Source organism: Rhinopithecus bieti, unplaced genomic scaffold (genome assembly GCF_001698545.2).
Source record: "Rhinopithecus bieti isolate Rb0 unplaced genomic scaffold, ASM169854v2 scaffold_8911, whole genome shotgun sequence".
Taxonomy (NCBI): Eukaryota; Metazoa; Chordata; class Mammalia; order Primates; family Cercopithecidae; genus Rhinopithecus; species Rhinopithecus bieti.
This window is the reverse complement of record NW_016806084.1, coordinates 1,782,800-1,804,508: the sequence shown is the minus strand read 5'-3', so window position 1 is coordinate 1,804,508 and position 21,709 is coordinate 1,782,800. Positions and strand designations below refer to the sequence as shown.

The window sequence follows — 21,709 nt, the reverse complement described above, 5'->3', positions numbered from 1 at the left end:
TTTTTTTTTTTTTTTTTGCCATTTAGAAGGCCGTGTACTTTTTTCTTGATAGGCAGATGAGATGTACTGGATAAAAGGAACTGCAGTAATAAAGCAGTGGTAAGTTATGTTGGGAGGGGAAGCATTCTATAATCTTATGATTAAGTCTCAGTCTTTTAGTAAGTCTATTCCTGTGAATTGTGAACCTCACAAGTGCTTCTCATTTTCTTTTTTCTCATTCTTAGTTGTGATAGGATGCCTAGCAGGGGCTAGGAGTTGTAGGTAGCATTGAGGTATGCTCATGCCACTACACTCCAGCCTGGATGACAAGTGAGACCCTGTCTCCTGAGAAAATAAATAAATAAATAAATAAATAAATAAATAAATAAATAAAGTGGCTATTTTTTCCCTTCCTTCTGCCAGAAGCATGAGAAGATGTTTTTGGATCTTCACTGTGAGAACCTGTTAGAGCTTTTGGAGATAAAACTCACAAAAGTCTGGGAGTTCCCTAAGACTGAGCTCCCCTGGACTTTTTAACTTTCAGTCCTGTCTACATTTAATCTCCAGCAATTCAGTAGTTACAGTTACGACTTTTCTACCCTGGTACTGGTTCCCGTGCATGTTGCGGCTTCTTGTTTTTTACTCTGATAAATTGTCATTCTCTATTTCCAGTCTGTCTCTCCAGAGTGAGGAGTGACAAAATTACATGTCATTGAGAGCCATGCTCTTGGTTTTATAATATCTTTACATCTTTGACTTACCACAATGTAACTTTGAATGTTGTACCACTTTTCGTTCCATCTTCCTGTCTTTTGTGCTTTTTCATGTGTTTTATGTCTGCAGATGTTATAAACCTCAGAGTACTTTGTTATTATTTTGGATTTAAACAGGCATTTATTCTTTCCTGATATTTTTTACTTATGTTACTTTTTATTCCTTTGAGCAGATCTAAATTCCTTCTGATATTATTTTTCTTTTGGCTGTAGAATTTCATAACAATTCTTATAGTGTAAATCTACTGAATATAAATTGTTTCATTTCTTTCTGAAAAGTCTTTATTTCACTTCTATTTTAGAAAGGGTGTTCACTATGTATAGAATAGTAGATTGACAGTTTTTTCCTTTAGTATTTTGTCATCTAGTTGTCTTCTGAGTTTTATAGCTTCTGATGAGAAGTCTGCTGTCATTCTAGTCTTTGCCCCTCTGTATTTAATGTCTCTTTTTCTGACTGCCTTTAACATTTCTACTTTATAACTGATTTTAAGACATTTCATTATGATATACTTTAGTTTAGTCTTATATCATTTTTTTGGCTTAGAATTCATTGAGCTTATTGGATCTCTGGGTTTATAGTTTTCATGAAATTTGGTGAATTTTGGCCATTGTTTCTATAAAAATGTGTATGTATTTGTCACTCTTCCTTCCCTAGAATTTAAATTAAATTTTCATTAAATGGCTTAATATTGTCCTGGAGGTCACTTCTGCTCTTTCATATTTTTGTAGTCTTTTTTCTTTAGCCACTTTATTTTGCATAGTTTTTATTTTTTATGTGTTCTAGTTCACTGACCTTTTCTTCTGCAGTTTCAAATTGCTGTTCATCTCATTCAGTGTGAGTTTTGTTTCAGATACTATATGTTTAACCTTTAGAAGCTTCACTTATATATATCTGAAAGGACAGACATGTACATTTAGAAGAAAAGAGAGATGTGACTATCTCGCATATTGTGTGTGTGTGTATCTTTCATTTCTCTGTTACTTTTTGAATGGATGTTGGATATTGCACATAGTATTTGTTGGGTGCCTGATTTTGTTATATACTTTTACATACTTTTGGCTTTTGCTCTAATGAATAATTAAATTGCTAAGAAGAAGTTAGATCTTTTTTTTTTTTTTAGTTTTGAGATGGAGTTTCGCTCTTGTCTCCCAGGCTGCAGTGCAATGGCGTGATCTCGGCTCACTACAACCTCTGCCTTCTGTGTTCAAGCAATTCTCCTGCCTCAGCCTCCCGAGTAGCTGGGATTACAAGCACCTCCCACCATGCCCAGCGAATTTTGTATTTTAGTAGAGACAGGGTTTCACACACGTTGGGCCAGGCTGTCTTGCACTCCTGACCTTAGGTCGGAAAGAGATCAAATGAAATCACAGGGCAGACCAGCCTGCGGCGGCGCCTTGACCTAGTTAAAAGTGACCCCGGACCTAACCATTATGTATATCTATAGATTCCAGACGTTGTATAGATAAGCATTTGAAAGTTCCTGTTTTGTTCTTTTTCTGTATCTAATTACCAGTGCTGCCATATATCTCTCAACTCCTGAGCCCCGTATAAACACATCCCTCCATATGGTCTCTCAAACTTCCTGGGGCACATCTCCACCATATGTCTCCCCACCATATATCTTTTCAACTCAAAACTACCATATATCTCACTTTAGAATAGACACCACCTGGAAAGTTCCCCGATAAGAACACAGTCCTGTTTGTGAAAGCACGGAACCAATTAAAAACTGCTAAAGTATAAAACTTAAAATGTTAACCAATTTGTAATGCTGCTAACCTAGAGAAATTCCCTCGTTCCTCTGCAACTTTACAATTCCTGTTTACATTAGGCTATAAAAAGCAAGCGCACGCATTGTTCGAGGCCCTCTTGTATGTTGTTGGGAACGGAGGGACCAAGTTTGAAACTTGCATTAAAGATCCTTGACCGCTTGCTTTGACTCTGGCTTGGTTGTCTTCTTCGGGGAAACAAACGGTCTGGGTATAACAAAGGTAAATTTCCCCATAATCCACTCACCTCGGCCTCCCGAAGTACTGGGATTACAGGCATGAGCCACTGTGCCTGGCCAGAAGTTGGATCCTTTTGAGGCTTAGTTTTAAGCCTTGCTAGGTGGGACTAGAGAAACATTTAACCTAGGACTCATTTAGCCCTACTTCTGCAGTGATGCTTTCCTAAGGATTTTCTAGTATCTCATGTAGTGAGAGCCATTTTGGCTGCTGGAATCATAAAATACTCCTAGCTGTGTGTGAGATCTGAAATTGGTTCCACCTGCTGCATTCTGGTGCTTCTTTTTATGGCCCTTGGGAAGTTTTTATTCATACATGCACAGGTCAGTGCTCTTCCAAAAACTTAAGGGAACCCTTCTGCAATCTCTGTGTGCTCTCTCTCTGTATATCTGTTTCCGTTTCAGCATTCTGCCTTTCAACGCCCTGTGGCCTTGGCCTCCCTATACTCCAATCTTTGTCTTCTCAACTTGGCAAGAAAGAAACAGAGACTGGGTTTTGACTTCCTCTTCTTTATTCTGTGGCATTGAAACTGTTTCCATGGAGTAAGTTAGGGCAATTGTAGGTGTCTCTCACCTATTTTGTTTCTCTTCTCCATGGGATTATATCTTGCTGAAACCTTTGATTCATATTTTTGGCTTGTTTTGTAGTTGTTTAAGGCAGAAGGGTAAATCTTGTCACTGTTACTTCACAATATTCATGAGTGGAAATCCTGCCTTAATATTTTGCATTTCCTTTCTATGTTTAGAGATGATATTGTAGGTTGTTTTTGCTGACACGTAAGGGGCCTGGTGGGATTTGCCTCTTAGTTTAAGTCATTATCGTTTTTGGTATCTTGATAAAAATCTTGTGTTGCCTGTATAGGATATCATTGCTGGAAACATTACAACTCTCTTTTTTTTGTAGTAGATGAAGTCATGTCCTAAGCAGAGGTTGTATAGATTTTGCCTGACTTGTGGTATCATTTCTCAGGATCTGCAACAACTTGGTCATTGGTTTTTCTCCCACTGCTTGTGGTTTTAGGAATATTCTTCAACTGATGAATTCACCACCTACTTCATTCTTGGGTCGTGAATCCCTAGACTTGAATTCTGTTCTAAGAGCCAAACATGCAACATGCTGAATTGGTTGGTTTGTTGCCTGGAAAATTGTTAGGGCAAAATTGATACTTTGATTACAGAAGGAAAGAGGCAGATTTTTCAGATGAAAGGTGTTCAACTCCAAATTCTGGTTTATTCTAAAGAGTAGAAATAGATGTGTCATGAGAAGGTGAAAGAAGCTCAGTCCATACATAGTGAATTTTATAGTGGGTGGGCATCATAGGACCACAAATAAGCAGAGTGACCCTATATCTTGTTTGCTGAGGACAGTCCTGGTTTATACCTGTTGTTCTGGAATAATTGTAAATAGCACCCCCTTTCACTCTTCAAAGTGTCATGCCTTGTATGATAGAATATATACATATTTAATTATAGACATATGATTATATATCTACTTACACTTACATATACTTGTGTATGTATAAGTATATCTAAGTGTATCATATTTATTATACTTATATTTATATTATTATACTTGTTATATATCTACATATATAATGTCTACTTATAAGTAGATACATATATAAGGGAACATATATATATACATATGTATATAGTCACCTACTTATAAGGGATTGATTAAAGAATACAAGGTAAGTGTTGATTCCTTGGTTATTGTCATTTCTTAAAAGATGGATTTACTGTTTACTTTGTGTTTTAGTTAAATAATATATAGTATATACTGACTAATAAAAATGGTTTTTTACATTTCTGGTGTTTTTCCTGTAGATGATCTCAATGCCACCCACCAACACTGCGTTTTGGCTGGTTCACAACCTCGATTTAGTTCCACCCACCGAGTGGCAGAGGTAAGTGTAAATAAAAATGTGATTCACACCTAATTGGATGTGACAGAAGTGGTTGAATGAGCAATTTATCATAGAGCTTTGGAAGAGTATTTGATGGGAAAATTGCTTCCATCTAACTTGACTTTCGTCTGTTTACTTGCTTTTTGAGCTTTGGATTGTGTTGGATACAGTTTTAAAAAGCGTATGCATGGCATGATAAGTGTATTTTGCTTCTTGGGGTTATGTTTCTTGGAGAAGGAAAATGCCATTGACAAGTGTTTATAGTTAGAGGTTTATTTAGAGGGTTGTATCTGTCAAGGTCAAGGGCAGGAGATGACCAGAGGAATTGGGGCAGATTTTTGTGCTTGTGCATGTGTTAGCTGTGGCTGGGTTTGGATGTTGAGAATTTTCATTTTCCTTAACTTTTTGGTCAGACTTCTGGGCATGTGAATGTAAATTAAAGAGAAAGTTACAGCGTTGCCAAGGAGTTCCTGAGCTCCCAGCTGTGTTCATAACCCCGACTTTATTGCTAAATTCTGCCACCACTTGCAATGGCCAATGGTTAGCTGTTCAGACTAGTTCAGAATAGAAAACTAAGAAATGAGAAAAACTCATATTAGTCATGTTGGGGTCCCATGTACTCAGTTAAGAGGGGTTCCAGAGAGCAAGGCATGAAAGGGATTACAAGTGACCTACCTAAGCTTGCTATGCATGGTTTGCTTTATAGCTTGACCTTTTATGGAACTACAGGGGACAAGTGTGAAAAAATTGGGCAGAAGTGGTACAGGAAGGTGAGAGGTATAAGTGCATGGTGTTCCAGTGGCAGTACTGCCTGAGTCTATACGGCAGTGTTGTGTCTTTTGGTCATTAAGTAGCTTTACCAGTGGACCAATCCTATTGCTGTGTGGCAGAGAGAGAATGAATGAGTATTTAAACCAAGATGCCAGCCAGCCCATCCAGCACCCCTTTCTTCCTTTCTCCCCTTTCTTCTCTTTTCCATTCACTCATTCATTTAAATATTTGAGTGCCTGTTATGTGTCCAAAACTGTAGGCCTGGGAGATAGAGCCATCAACATGACCATCATGCCCACCACCTTTGTGAACTTTTGTTGGGGGGACAAATTTTAAACAAACACAGAAATAATTGTCTTAGAGACCTAAAAGGAGTTCTGTTAGAAAAGAGGGAAGGGAGGGAGGAAGGTCGGTAAGGCCGAACAGAGGAAGGAAAGAAGGGAGGGAGGGAGGAGCAAGTATTTATAGAACATCTAATATGTGCCTTGTGTTGTATGGAAGGATTTCATTTCCCCAGTTATAGGCATCTGTCTTTCTAGCTATAACCCTCCCAAGAATCCCTTTCTTGTGGATCACTTGAGTATATGGCTACTTAAGTGCACCCTTCGATGTCTTTCCTAATCTAAGCCGGAAGAGTAGACTGTCTCGTTAGTGCTGGGTTCAAAGGGCTGTACAAAAAGATAAATAAAAAGCTTGGGAAATATGTTCATGGGGATAATAATCATACCTAATTCATAGTGCTCTTATGAGGATTAAATTAGTTAATACATGTAAGTCTTTTTAGAACAGTGACTGGTATACATTCAAAGAAGTTCGCCACTACTGCTATTATTAAATTACTTCTATGGCTACTACTGTCTTTTCATTTTATTCTGATGAAAAACTAATAGGAGATAGGAACAACTAAAGTTCACTGTGTGGAAGGTGATTCTGGCTTCATTTGTACACTAGAGTATACATAATAAAGCAAGAGAGATTAAATCATCAGCAAGTTTTGATTGCAGGAATTACAAATCAGAAGGGATTTCAGTTTGTTCATTCTTCAAACTTTTATTGAACTTTGTAGTATTCAAGTTATTCTTGTAGGGACTTGTGAACAGGAATGGTCATGTTCAGTGTCTTCAAGATGCTTATAGTCTAAATAGTATGCACAGCGCAGAGTAGAAGGTAGCAGATAGCCCGGCTAATTTTTGTATTTTTAGTGGAGATGGGGTTTTGCCATATTAGCCAGGCTGGTCTTGAACTCCTGACCTCATTGATCCACCCACCTTGGCCTCCCAAAGTGCTGAGATTGCAGACATGAACCAGTGCGCCCAGCTTAGATTTTAGTTTTTGATAATTGTGTTAGAATGTTCTTGGGGTTCAATACAGAATGTCTTCTTAAAGAAATTTAAATTTTATGCATAATTATATTTTGAATAGGTAGTTAATGCAAATGTTTCAAAATAAAAACAAATACCTAAGGGTATACAGTTAAAGTCTCTTTCTCCTTAGGCCAACCAGTCCCTGTCCCCAGAGGCAACCAGTGTTAAAAGGTTCTTGTTACTCTTTTGGTAATATTTAAAAGTAAAATGTACATAATTTCAAAACATTTTAAAATATTTTTAAATATAAAAGTACATGGTTCTGTAGTTTTGTTTCAGTAAACTTTGGTAGTAATTACTCATTAATATATAGTTCTTATCTTGGAGTAGGTAATGGCTTTTTAGATATGACATCGAAAGCATAAACAACTAAAGAAAAAAACAGATAAATTGGACTTCATCAAAGTTAAAAACTTTTCTGCTTCGAAGGGTACCATAAATAAAGTGCAGAGGATCCATGGAATGGGAGAAAATATCTGTGAATCATTTATCTCATAAAGCATTTGTATCTCAAATATTCAAAGAATTCTTACAACTCAATAATTCAAGAGAGAAATGATCCAATTTAAAATGGCAAAGGAACTGAATTAACATGTCACAGCCCGGATGCAGTGGCTCATGCCTGTAATCCCAGCACTTTAAGAGGCCGAGGTGAGCAGATCACTTGAGGCCAGGAGTTTAAGACCAGTCTGGCCAACATGGTAAAACCTCATCTTCATTAGAAATTCAAAAATTAGCCAGATGTGGTGCTACATGCCTGTAATCCCAGCTATTCAGCAGGCTGAGGCAGGAGAATCGCTTAAGCCTGGAAGGTGGAGGTTGCAGTGAGGCGAGATTGCGCCACTGCACTCCAGCCTGGGCAATAGAGCAAGACTCCGTCTCACACACACAAAAAAAGACGGTATACAAATGGCCAACAGACAAATGAAAAATGCTGAACATCATTAGTCATAGGGAAACACAAATCAAAACCACGGTGGGATAACATTTCACACCCACTAGAATAGCCAGAATAGAAAAGATAGTGACAAGTGTTGGTGAGGACCTGCAGGAAGTGGCACCCGTGTGCACTGCCGGAGGGAATGAATAGTGGTGCAGTTACTTTGGGAAACAGTCTGGCACGTCTTCAGAAGGTGAAATCCAAAGATACCCTGTGACATAGCAATTCCATGCCTAGGTAGATACCCAAGAGTGATGGAAACTTCTACAGGAATGTTCATAGTCACCAAAAAGTGGAAACAACCCAAAGGTTCGTCACTTAATGAATGGATAAATAAAACGTGGCATATCCATACAGTTGAATATTATTGGGCATTAAAATAGAATACAGTAATGATGCATGTTACAACATGAATGACTCTTGAAAACATAGGAAATGGAAGCAGCCAGTCACAAAAGATACATGTTGTATGATTTCATTTATATGAAGTGTCTAGAATAAGCCTCTCCATGGACGTAGAAAGTAGATTAGTGGTTGCTCAGGGTTGGAAATGTTGGTGGACATCAGGCGGGGTTGGGGGTGGTGACTGCTAAATGGTATAGGGTTTCTTTTTGGGGTGATGAAAATGCTCTAAAATTAATTGCAGTGATATTTGTATAACTCTGTGAATATATGAAACAACATTGCATTATATGCTTTAAATGGTTTAATTTTATGATATGTGAATTATAGCTTAATAAAGCTGTTACCAAAAAAAAAAAAACCCCTATCTCAAACTAGGCCTGATTATAGGTTATTTAAGTAAAACAAAACACTATACATCCAGAAAAAAATTATTCCATACACACTCTCTCTCTCTTTTTGTTTTCTGCAACCGTAGTTCATTAAACTGGTTTTCCTATTGTTGAGAAATTTAGGTTGTTTCCAATCTTGCATAAAAATGCAATTAATAACCTATGTAGCTCACTCGATACTTGGGAAAGTAAAGGTGCAAGTAGGAAAACTTTCTAGATAGAAGTCATTTTAAAAAGATGTTGTAGGCTGGGTGTGGTGGCTCATACCTGTGATCCCAGCATTTTGGGAGGCTGAGGTGGGTGGATCACTTGAGGTCACGAGTTCGAGACCAGCCTGGCCAACATGGTAAAAACCCTGTCTCTACTGAAAATACAAAAATTAGCCGGGCGTGGTGGTGCACTGCTTTAATCCCAGCTACTTGGGAGGCTGAGGCAGGAGAATTTCTTGAGCCTAGGAGGCAGAGATTGCAGTGAGCCAAGATCACGCCATGCTACTGCACTCCGGTCTGGGCCAGAGAGTGAGACCTCGTCTCAAAAAAAAAAGATGTTGTAGAGGTTGCTGTGGGATAAAAATGAGTGGTCATTCACCTTTATTCTTTGTGGGGTTTTTTGGGCAGGAAATTGGAGTTGTCTGCCCTTATGCACCCAGCACTCTGGGATCTTCATATTAAAATACGTATTAGTCAAACTTCTGTTTCTTGGCACAGAAACTTTGTTTTTCCCAGGCTTGTTGATGTTGCATTGGATAAAATGGTAGTAAATGTGCAAGGAAATTTTATACCAGAGGATTAGCCTTCAAGGTTATTTACAAGGACTCAGTTTAAATTACAAATAATAAAACCAAAGTATTTTAGGGATACATTTTCCTTGTTGGGACTGAAGGGTATTTATAGCTGACTTTTTATTATTCTAGGAAATCACTTCAATATCAAAACAAGCAGATGCACTGCCCATGTGCATCGGCCTCTTTTCCAACATATGATCCTTTATAAAAAGGAGTTTGTCCATTTGACCTCTGCTTTGCTCCCACGAACTCAGAGAGGGATGAACTAGTTATCTCTGTCCTTGCTGAGGCCCGGGTACTAAGTTGTGCCTTTGAATGTGCCTTGAGGGCATAAGCCAAATATTCTCCATTATTTGAAGAATCTATTCTGCCAAAAACTGCCACTGCCTAGTGTATGCTTTTTGCAGAAAAGGGAAATGAGTTCTTTGCCTTGTGATTATAACTTCAGTTTTCCCCTCTGTTATTACGGAACTATTTAGTGTGCTTTTGAACCAGTTCGGCAGCCTGTTTACCTTTCTTTCCTATCGTTAGTCTCAGGGCACTTGAGATAAAAAGTCAGTGTCCTTGACTTCTTGGTTAACCAGTTATTCATCCAATAATTATTTATTAAATTTCTTCTAGTTGTCGGACTCAGTTCTAGATGTTGTAGTATGTATAGAAAATGTATTTAACTTATATAAATAGGGCATTAGCCTCAGGGACCCAAATGTTTAGTTAGAGATATGAGGCCCACGTAAAAGAAAACCAGCAAACTAAGTGGCCCATGTGAGACCAAACTGGCAGCACAGAGCCCAGTGGAACAGGCCACTCTAGTAATTCTTGAGTTAAGGAGTACAGGCCGGGCACAGTGACTCATGCCTCTAATCCCAGCACTTTTGGAGGCTGAAGTGGGAGGACTGCCTGAACTCAGGAGTTTGAGACCAGCTTGGATAATATAGCAAGATCCTGTCTCTCTCTACAACATGAAAATTTAGAAAAATTAGCTGGGCAGAGTGGTGCCTGCCTGTGGTACCGGCTATATGGGAAGGTGAAGTGGGAGGACTGCATGAGCCCTGGAAGTTGAAGCTGCAGTGAAACATTACACCACTATACTCCAGCCTGGGTGACACAGCAAGACCCTATCTCAAATTTTAAATTAAAAAAAAAAAAAAAAAGAGGAGTATAGACTGAGCCATGGGGTCAACAGGTGAATTCACAGCCAGGGACAAATATGAACAATCCTAGGAAGGGCGGCTTAGTAAACTTAGATTTTGCCCATAATTGTAATTGCTGGTTCTGTCTCAACAGTGCTCAACAGGAACCTTGGATTATATTTTACAACGCTGTCAGTTGGCTCTGCAGAATGTCCGTGATGATGTGGACAATGGTGATGTCTCTTTGAAATCCTTTGAGCCTGCAGTTTTGAAACAAGGAGAAGAAATTCATAATGAGGTAAGGACTTTTTTTTTTTTTGAGACAGAGTCTCGGTCTGTCACCCAGGCTGGAGTGCAGCGGCATGATCTCAGCTCACTATAACCTCCACCTCCCAGGTTCAAGTAATCCTCCTGCCTCAACCTCCCAAATAGGTGGGATTGCAGGTGCGCGCGCCACCACCCCTGGCTGATTTTTATATTTTTAGTAGAGACAGGGTTTCACCATGTTGGCCAGCCTGGTCTCGAACTCCTGACCTCAAGTGATCTGCCCACCTTAGCCTCCCAAAGTGCTGGGATTACAGTCATGAGCCACCGTGCCTGGCAAGACTTTCAAGAATTGTGAAAGATCTGAGATTCTACCCTACCTGCAAGCTAACAAGTTAATCTGCCACAGTTTCATATTGGTGTAAGACATGAGACTCTTAGGTCGGAGATGGAGGACAGGTTATTACGTACATCAATAGCAGTCACCAGAGTCTCAGTATTTTTGTGTTAGTTCACGAACTTATTTTGTTCAGGCTGCAGTAACAAAATAGCATAAACCAGGTTGCTTGTAAACAATAGAAATTTATCCTCACTGTTCTGAAGGGTGGCAAGTTCAAGATCAGGTGGCATCAAGTTCAAGATCTGGTGTCTGGTGAGGACTTGTTTCATGATTCATAGATGGTACCCTCTCACTTTCCTTACATGGTGCAAGGGCCAGGCGAGCTCCCTGTGGTCTCTTTTATAAGGCTACTCAACTCTTTTATGAAAGCAGAGCCTTCATGATCTCTCACCTCTGAAAAGCCCCACCTCTTAATGCCGTTGCCTCAGATGTTAGGATTTCAACATAAGAATTTTGGAGGGACGTGGCCGGGCATGGTGGCTCATGCTTATAATCCCAGCATTTTGGGAGGCTGAGGCAGGCAGATTGCGAGGTCGAGACCATCCTGGCTAACACAGTGAAACCCCGTCTCTACTAAAAAAAATAATAATAATAATACAAAAATTAGTCAGGCGTGGTGGCGGGCGCCTGTAGTCCCAGCTACTCAGGAGGCTGAGGCAGGAGAATGGCGTGAACCCAGGAGGCGGAGCTTGCAGTGAGCCAAGATCGCGCCACTGCATTCTAGCCTGGGCAACAGAGTGAGACTCCATCTCAAAATAAATAAATTAATTAATTAATAAATTAATTAATTAAAAAAGAATTTTGGAGGGACATACACATACAGAGCATAGCATTCTCCCAGCTTCTGTTTCTACAGGGCAATGCAAAGTAGGCCAGATAACATGTATACGTTGAGGGGTTGCATTATAGGAGAGGAACCATGAGCTATGGGAACCTAGTCTTTTTCAAAGGATAGTAAGCATGCCTGTCTTTTGCTGTAGGTCAAGACACTGTCTTTATCTTCCAAGCCTATATGCACACCTGCGCTTTTGTTCTGGAGGGAGAAACTCTCTCTATCAAGGTTGTTGCTGTATAAACATCCTTGCAATGAGAGTCCGTAACACAGGACAGTCATTGCTTCCTCACAAGACACGCAGAAGCACAAGAGTCTCAGGAAGAATCGTCTCCCAGCAAAGACTGCTGGGAGTTGAGGGTAGGCCCTGGGAGCAAGTGTCAATGCCTTGCTTTTCATTGATGAAATCAGTTGCAATTCTGCAATCTGTGAGACCAGCAGGTCTGGATCCCATGGGTCAAAGTTTCACAAACTCTACTTTTCCCACTAATACCCTCTCAATATTTACTTTATCTTTGGACTACATGCATTGTTTAGTTACTTAATATTTTACTTTAAATCAACTCTTTTTTAACATATATAAATTTCTTTAAAAAGGAAGCTTTATATTGCTACTTTAAGTGGAAATCCAGTATCATTAGCCAAAAGAAAAGTATTCAGAAAATAGGTCCAATGAAAATAGAGTAATGTTATTACATTCCAGCAGATATTCTTGTCTGGAGGAGGCTCTGAGCCTCAAGTTTCCTTTCTTCATGTTAAGAAGGGAGATTAGTGGTAATGGTTGCACAAACTTCATACATTTTCTAATAATCATTGGAGTCTGCACTTACAATGTGCGAATTTTATGGCTGGTAAATTATACCTCAAAAAAAAAAACCATTAAAAGAAAAAAAGGGGACACTAAAATGTGGTAGAGAACTGAAGTTCATTCACCTATCTGAGACTTTCTTTTTGATATAATAAGAAGGATTGATGGAGAATTTGAAGTTAAAAAATGTTCTCATGTATCCTTTCTATAATTAATTGCTGAGCATGTGCCAGACACTCTTCTGGGTGCTTTAGAATATATTGGTAAATAAAATAGACATTCTAGTACAGGGAGATGATGGTAAGTAATAAACATAATACATTGGTAAATTGTACAGTATGTTAGAAGTTGATAAGTGCTACAGAAAAAAAACAGAGCAAGATGAAGGAAACTGAGAGAACTAGAGAGTCTCCCTGTTGAGAAGATGTCCTCTGAGCAGAGAATTGAAGGACATGAGAGACAGCCATGTGGGTATCTGGGGAATTGCATTTTGGGCAGAAGGAACAGCCACTGCAAAGACTGTGTGGTGGGGGAGTGTCTGGAGTCCATGGAACAGTCCAGGAACAGTACTGTTTGAGTGGACGGAGTAAGGCTGCTACTTATAGGAGAAGAGGTCACAGAGGTAGTTCCAGGAGACTGGGGAGCAGCAGATTGTATAGGTCCTTGGAGGCCCTTATAAGGACAAGGCCTTTCCTTTTTGCTCTGCAGGGAACGGGGCCCATTGAAGAGTTTTGAGCAAAGGAGAAATAATGTTGTCTCCTATAGTGACATAATATCTTTTTAATGTCTTTATAAGTTATTTACTATCTTGTGAACTGCTCCACACTTTGTGAAACATTGTCATAATCTCCAGAACCACAGGGGAAGCTATTCTGCCTTTCAGGGGACTGGTAACCACTTCTAATGCTCAGCTCAGGTCTGACTTGCTTCCCTTCATTGTGCCTGATGGGTATTCTACTTTCTGTCTTATTAGTCCCTGCTGGAGGCATTGCTGATAGCCAGAACTTCAGGAAGGAAGACATTTATGGGCCTGATGACCTCACTGAATTAGACCAGGGAGCAAAGTTATGTCTTTCTGCATATTTACAGTATAGAAATTCTAATCTTGAAATTTGGTCATTTCCTTCTCAAAAAATCTCACGGGCTGGGTGCGGTGGCTCACGCCTGTAATCCCAGCACTTTGGGAGGCCAAGGCAGATGGATCACGAGGTCAGGAGATCGAGACCATCCTGGCTAACACTGTGAAACCCTGTCTCTACTTTTTGTATTTTCAATACAAAAAAATTAGTCGGGCATGGTAGCAGGCGCCTGTAGTCCCAGCTACTCAGGAGGCTGAGGCAGGAGAATGGTGTGAACCCAGGAGGCGGAGCTTGCAGTGAGCCGAGATTGTGCCACTACACTCCAGCCTGGGCGACAAAGTGAGACTCCGTCTCAAAAAAAAACCTCACAATTTTCAGTGTCAGACTGGCAGAATGGGTGCTTTCTTTAACATGCATACAGGCTATCTTATTTCCCTATCCTTTCTCATCTTTTGTGACTGACTGTGATGTTTTGTTACCATCAGTGGATGGGAGAAATCTGTAAAATCACACTCTGTATCTAACAGAATATTGTCATTGAAGTCTATCTGCTTCAGGCTGAGTGCGGTGGCTCACGCCTGTAATCCCAGAACTTTGGGAGGCCGAGGTAGGGGATCACCTGAGGTCAGGAGTTTCAGATCAGCCTGACCAATATGGTGAAACCCTGTTTCTAGTAAAAATACAACAAGTTAGCCAGGTGTGGTGGCAGGTATCTGTAATCCCACCTGCTTGGGAGGCTGAGGCGGGAGAATCGCTTGAACCTGGGAGGCAGAAGTTGCAGTGAGCCGAGATTGTGCCATTGCACTCCAGCCTGGGCAACAAGGCCAAAACTGTATCTCAAAAAAAAAAAAAAAAAAAAATTGTCTGCTTCAGAAAGTGACTGGCTGCTTTTGACCTTATATGTTAGGCAGGTGGGGCAGAGATGTACTGTATCAGAAACCTCGGCCCCTGGGGTTGAATAGATGCAGTGATCTTGATTTTAAATAGTGTGTGTGCCAGTCTTTACCATTCCCCCGATCTCTGATTCTTCAAGGTCATCTCCTTACTTTCACAATTAATTCCATATGTCAGGGCACATTGTCAGATATTGTTCTTTTGCCATACAAGTTGGCCAGGGATTTAGCAGTTGCATGCGCGCTCTTTACTTTGTCCTATTGCTCAGTGAAAGCCCACTTGTCCATAAGAGTTCTCCCAGTTTCTTGCTTGCTTGCTTGCCTGTTTCTGCAAGGCCATGTGTCTTTGCTGGACAAATCACAGGATGAAACCCTTGATTTTACATACTGCAAGCTCTCAGTCTGTGTGAGTTGAGAAGTGGTTTGTTTTCCTTGTCTAGGATGGTTTCTAACTAAGCAGTTTTCAGAAGTTTGGGCATATGTTTTGGAGTACCTTATTGGAGAATTTAAGATGCTTAGGAAAGATTCCTGTTTAATTATAAGCAGAATCTTCTTCCATGTTATTAAATGGCCCATTTTCCTTTTTAAAGATAGTAAAATATGGAATTCAGCCTCTTCTCTTAGTAAATGTCCCCTAGAAGAATGGAATGTTTGATGGTATTGTTTGGCTCTCATTTTCTTCTGACCAGACCTGTGGCTTCCGTATAACCACTGCGAAAGGGCCTTCATAGGGTACCTCTTTGTAGATAGAGCCTTACCATGTCTTCCTGGTCTAATTTCTTTCTCAGCAAAGTAACTTCTATCCATTATTACAGTGAGACATTAATCCCAAGGGGTGTAGTCACACATATCATGAGGGAACTCTATGGCTGACTTGGGACCAAATCAAGAGCCTAAACAAACTTAGCAGAAGAAAAGTAGGTGACATTTACTGACCCGTTGGAATGATGGAGATGATTTACAACTATATGGTGATAAAGTGGCTCAGAAATATTCTTTTGAAATCTTATTACCTTTTGTCTCCAAGGCCTAAGTGCCCAGTGACTGAAGTCCAGATATGTCGGTTGATTCTGTTCCTTTCTCCTCTTCTAGACTTATTTCCATTACGTGCATGTTCAAAATCAGGGAGTTTGGTTTGTAAGTATCATGAAAACTTTGAGAGAACCCTGAGAGCTCCTACAGGTTGTCTCCCTGCTGTTGACGTCTTCAGGGATGTGTCACCCGTGGAATGTTCCTTGGCCCCAAGTCAGCATTTGCTCTCCTGACCACTTGCCTCTTATTTCTGCTCTGTTAGCTATGAGCCTCCTTTGATGGCCTACAGCTCTGGAGAAGGGAGGAATACCCAACTTCTGTCGTGGTTACCACTTCATCAGTCAGTCAATATGATTAGACATGGATGTTTGCTTGGTTTTTTAGCCCCAAAGTAATAAGGACTTGCTATATTTTGAGTCCTGACTCTGGTTTTTGTGCAGTGTCCATGCTATAGCTTTCCTTCCTAATTTCCAGAGTTTATTAACTCAGACTCTGAATCAAGCAGGTGGAAATATTTTTTTGCCTTCTTACTTAATTTTAAGGAGAGAGTCAGCTACTTCTTTCTGTTGGCAGGGGGGAACTGGTAAAGGTGGCATTTGATTAAAATCCTGTAATAGTTTTTACCCACAACATCGAAATGAAAAAGTCAGGTCATGGAGTTGAATAGAAGGCATGCCACTGGATTTGATGTCCACAGAGATTGTATCTCATGGGCAATATTTCAACTCCTGAATAACATTCAGTTGGGAGAAGGTCTTCAGTGTTGTTGAACGTTTCTGACTGGCATTAGTGGGAAGGGGTGGGCATGAGTTGACAAGGACATTAAAGCTTCTCCTGGTCAGAAAATGTGTAAGATTGTGAGATGCTTGAGGACAGGAAGTCCAGAACCTTGTGGTCTTGTTTAGTGTGCATTCTTGACATCTAGCAAATGCCTGACAGAGAGTAGGCAGTAATTATTGCTGTCTTACAGATGACATAGCTATTCTGTAGTGGTACTCACTTTTGAACTGACTCCAGAGCCCATATTCTTTTTTCTTTTAGAGACATGGCCTCACTGTGTTGCCCAGACTGGAGTGTAGCGGCGCAATCATGGCTCACTGCAAACTCGACCTCCTGGGTTCAAGTGATCCTCCTGCCTCAGCCATCTCAGTAGCTGGGAGCACAGGCGGATGCTGCCACAACCATCTAACTGTTTATTTGTTTATTTTGTAGAGATGAGGTCTCACCGTGTTGCCCAGGCTAGTTTCAAACTCCTGGGCTCAAGTGATCCTCCTGCCATGTCCTCTCAAAGTGCTGGGATTATAGGCCAGAGCCCTTATTTTTAACCATGATACTATCTGTCTCAAAAGATAGTTGGGCATCCAAGGGAAGATGAAGGCATTATTTATTAAAATAGCCAGGGCTTTCTCTTTGCTCTCCTGTCCAATAGCAGAGCCCCTAGATATAGCCTTCTCTTTGCTTCCAAGTTTTAATGTACTGAAATCATTTCTAGTGTACCCTGATAGACTGGATGAACTAATTACATATGATAGTCTATTTCCAGAGTCGCCATGGTTGCCAAGCCTTATCCATTCTGGCCTCTTCAATGGGCATAACCAGCCCAAAGACTGGAAAATCTTTTAAAATCTTGTCAACTCTTTCTAACATAGGACTTGATGTTTTGCTAACAGGCTCTTTCCATAGTGTGAACAAATTTTATGTGAAATCCATCAAAAGGAACCCATTTTTTTCTTGAAGTATGTTATTAAACCTGTATCTTCACAGAAGTTGAACCACACTTGTATTCATTCATCTTTCAAAGTACTCAAGGTTACATCTGTTAACCACTGTCTTTTAATAGCACAGATAAGTTTTAGCAACTGTTGTATTAATATTGTGTCTACATTCCTTTTTTGTTTTGTTTTGTTTTGTTTTGTTTAAACAGCTTTAACTAAAATCAGTCCTACACAGCAAACAAACAGTTAATGTAAACTAAAACCTTTTCATATGACTTGGTATTCTCAGGCTACTTATTTGAGCCATTTTCACCATTGTTAAGTCTTCACAAGTTGGTTTTGTTTGCCTCATGAAAGTTCAATATGGATAAACACACAAAAAAATTCTTTGCGGTAACAGGTGAAGATTATAATAGCTCCATGTCTATATATGGAACCTGATCACCTTAGCAAAGCCAGACAACCCAGCATGAAGCTGTGGTGGCTCCACATTTCTGTTTTCTGTTTTTTTGCTTTTTTTTGAGACGGAGTCTCGTCACTCTGTCGCCCAGGCGGGAGTGCAGTGGCTTAATCTCGGCTCACTGCAAGCTCCACCTCCCGGGTTCACGCCATTCTCCTGCCTCAGCCTCCTGAGTAGCTGGGACTACAGGTGCCTGCCACCACGCCCGGCTAATTTTTTGTATTTTAGTGGAGACGGGGTTTCACCATGTTAGCCAGGATGGTCTCGATCTCCTGACCTCGTGATCCACCCGTCTCGACCTCCCAAAGTGCTGGGATTACAGGCGTGAGCCACCGCGCCCGGCCGGCTCCACATTTCTTTAGTGGGCAGTGGTAAAAAGAGTATTTAAGATCAGTAGCATTGTACCTTGATTTTCAAGTTGATGAATGATAGAAGAATTAGAAAATGGATAGAAAATAATTTTTTATATTTCCATAGGTTAACTCAGCCTCTCATCTAAATATGTTGGGATTATTTTAGTTGCAAAGGGCAAAACATTCAACCTGAACTGGCTTAAGTAAAAAGAGTTTCAGGAATCGTTTGATCAAGGGTCAGTTGATATCATCAGGATGTGGTTTTTGTCTTTTCGTCTTGCAGTTACCCCCTACTATGTTGGCTCCATTCTTCCCTTTGCTGGTAAAATAGCTGCAGAGTCTTCTTCCTGTAGTTTCTGATAGTCTTGAGACTTATTCTGATTGGACATACTCCTATTCCTCTCAATCCTAGTTCTGTGACTACAGAATCTAGTGGGCTGATTGGCCTAGACCTGGGTTGCATATTCCACCCCTGGCGTTGGAGTTGGAGCCTCTTCAGACCACACGGGCTCTTTGGGGAAGGGGTGGGTGGGATTTGACTGGAATAGGAGGACTGCCAAGGTGGCAAACAGTTGAAGTTTACCATAGTAGATTCATCGGAAGGAAAGTAAGTTACTTGGGTATTTCTGATCTGAAAATCTGAAATTTGAGGTGCTCCAATATTCAGAGCTTTTTGAGCATAAACATGATGCTCAAAGGAAATGTTTATTGGAGAATTTCAGATTTTGGATTTGAAATGCTTGACCAGTAAGTATATAACACAAATATTCTAAAATCAGAAATACTTTTGGTCTCAAGCATTTCAGATAAGGGATATTCAACTTGTACTAATATGTTTGCTACTCTTCTTTTTAACCTATTGTCACCTGCCCTGAGTTGACAAGTAACAATTTGAATGGCTTTGTAGGTTTAATGTGTGCCTCCATAATTAGTTTTATATATACAGGTTGAGATTATCACCAGCTCCTCCTGGCCCATGGGTAAGTTATTTTAATTTATTGCAATTTAAGAAACTTATAATTAATATTTCCTAATATGTATCCATGTTTTGCTTTTAATGCCAGCCTTAAATAAAGACATTTAATAAAAACACATTCGGTTTATGCCTTTCCCATCAAACATAGTACAGCCTGCTTTATAATTAGGATCTCAGTATTTATTGTTGATTGACTTATAGTTTCCTCACATCTGACTGATAAATGTGATTGAAAACCCCTCTCTGGCCGTGAGCTGGGTTGTGTAAGAGAATTTCAGCTTTTTAATTATTTTATTTTATTTTAACACAGAGACTCTTGCTCTGTTGCCCAGGCTGGATGGAATGCAGTGGCACAATTAGAGCTCATCACAGCCTCAAACTCCTAGGCTCAAGGAATCCTCTTGCCTCAGCCTCCCAAGCAGCCAGGACGACCAGCACACACCAGTGTGCCAAGCAGCCAGGACAACCAGCACACACCACTGTGCTTGGCCAATTTATTTTTAATTGTTTTTGTAGAGACAGCATCTTGCAGTGTTGCCTAGGCTGGGCTCAAACTCCTGGCCTCAAGCAATCCTCATGCCTCGACCTGCCAAACTATTGAGATTATAGGCATGAACCAACACGTCTGGCCAGACCTCAGTTTTAAGACTACTCTTTTCTTAGCATTGCAGAAATGCTCTGGAGTTGCCAGCTTATATTGGGAACTGGTTAGGCTGACCTTTCTCACCTTTTCTCATCCTGTGGCCATCAAGTTACCGAAGGAGAATTAAGAGATGAAGTCATTGTCCTTGCTTGTCTATCACAAGGGAATTAAAACCACCATCTTCTCTTTATGGTCCACAGGTCGAGTTTGAGTGGCTGAGGCAGTTTTGGTTTCAAGGCAATCGATACAGAAAGTGCACTGACTGGTGGTGTCAACCCATGGCTCAGTTGGAAGCACTGTGGAAGAAGATGGAGGGTGTGGTAAGTCTATGAGGCCTGAGACCGTGTTTTGTGGACTGCTGTGTTATACAAATCCTCCACTGCCTCATTTGCATAGGCAAATGTAGATTTAATTATTCCTAATTATCAAGTTAGGTTCTTCTTGGTAAGGTGATGGATATAGCCAGGATTTTGTCAGTACAACCTCAATTTAGTTCAATAAGCATTTATTATTTTCTCCTTATAAGGCATGTGCTGGATATATACTAGGAAGTGGTGATAAGAGAATAACAATTTGAAAATAGTATTTAACATTTATTTGCATTTTTATATGCATCAGGTGCTACTCTGTTTTCCCAGTATTAACTTTAAAAAATTTTACAGCAATACTAAGAGGTATAGAAACTTTTCCAGGGTATGAATTTATGGATGTTAAAACTGAGGGACAGGGAAATGAAGGGCCTCCCCCAAGGTCACTGAGTAAGTGGCAAAGCAAGGGGGAAACCCAGGCAGGCTGGCTCCACAGCTTATGCTCTCAACCACTGTGATCCAACAGTTGAACAAGGAGAGGGGCACGAATATCACCAGGTATGACACTAGCTAAAATGAAATCCAGTGATATATGTTAAATGTTAAAAGAAAATCACAGTTCCAGAAGAGGGAGCATTACATTCAGACCACTTGAGCTGGCTGGGATGGTGATGAAATGGCAGATACGGCTTTTGGGGCCATTGAATGCTGAGGAGTATGATGGGATGGGGGATCTGGGGACGAACTTTAGACTCCAGGAACTGTAAAAACAAGGCCAGAAGTGAGGAAGTCCTGTGTGACCAGAGCAAGGAGTGCAGATGATGTGGGATGAAATGTAGCTGGAAGGCAGGTTGAAGCCTCATGGAGGTCTTGCACTAAGTCTTAATTTAAATAATAGTAATAATAATAGCAAACACTTACATAATACTTATTAAGTACCAGACATTATTCTATGTGTTTTCTATCCTCTTTAACTTTTTATGGCACCCCATAACATAGGTGTAATGTATTCCCATTTTTCTTTTTTTTTTCTTTTTTTTTTTTTTTTTTGAGACGGATTCTCGCTCTGTCCCCCAGGCTGGAGTGCAGTGGCGCAGTCTGGGCTCACTGCAAGCTCCACCTCCCGGGTTCACGCTATTCTCCAGCCTCAGCCTCCTGAGTAGCTGGGACTACAGGCGCCTGCCACCGCGCCCGGCTAATTTTTTTGTATTTTTAGTAGAGATGGGGTTTCACTGTGCTCGATCTCCTGACCTTGTGATCCGCCCGCCTAGGCCTCCCAAAGTGCTGGGATTACAGGCGTGAGCCACCGCCCCTGACCCTGTATTCCCCGTTTTTCTAACGAGGAGACCAAAACGCAAAGGGTTTATGTAACTTCCTCAAGGTCACCCAGCTAACAGGTGAGGGAGCTGGAATTTGAACTCAAGAAGGCTGCCTCTGGGGTCCTTGCTGTTCACCACCTCACTGTTCTGCCTTCGAACAATTGGATTTGGAATGT

At 40.5% G+C, this 21,709-nt stretch overlaps 1 protein-coding gene across 1 annotated transcript in view; it reads left to right on the top strand.

The window, feature by feature from the left end:
• The window catches only part of FTO (FTO alpha-ketoglutarate dependent dioxygenase), a 415,105-nt gene that overhangs the window by 171,374 nt on the left and 222,022 nt on the right, over positions 1-21,709 (top strand). Inside the window, 3 exon segments of the mRNA XM_017874625.1 lie at positions 4,586-4,665; positions 10,606-10,749; positions 20,107-20,226. Coding sequence (XP_017730114.1) covers positions 4,586-4,665; positions 10,606-10,749; positions 20,107-20,226 — 344 coding nt within the window.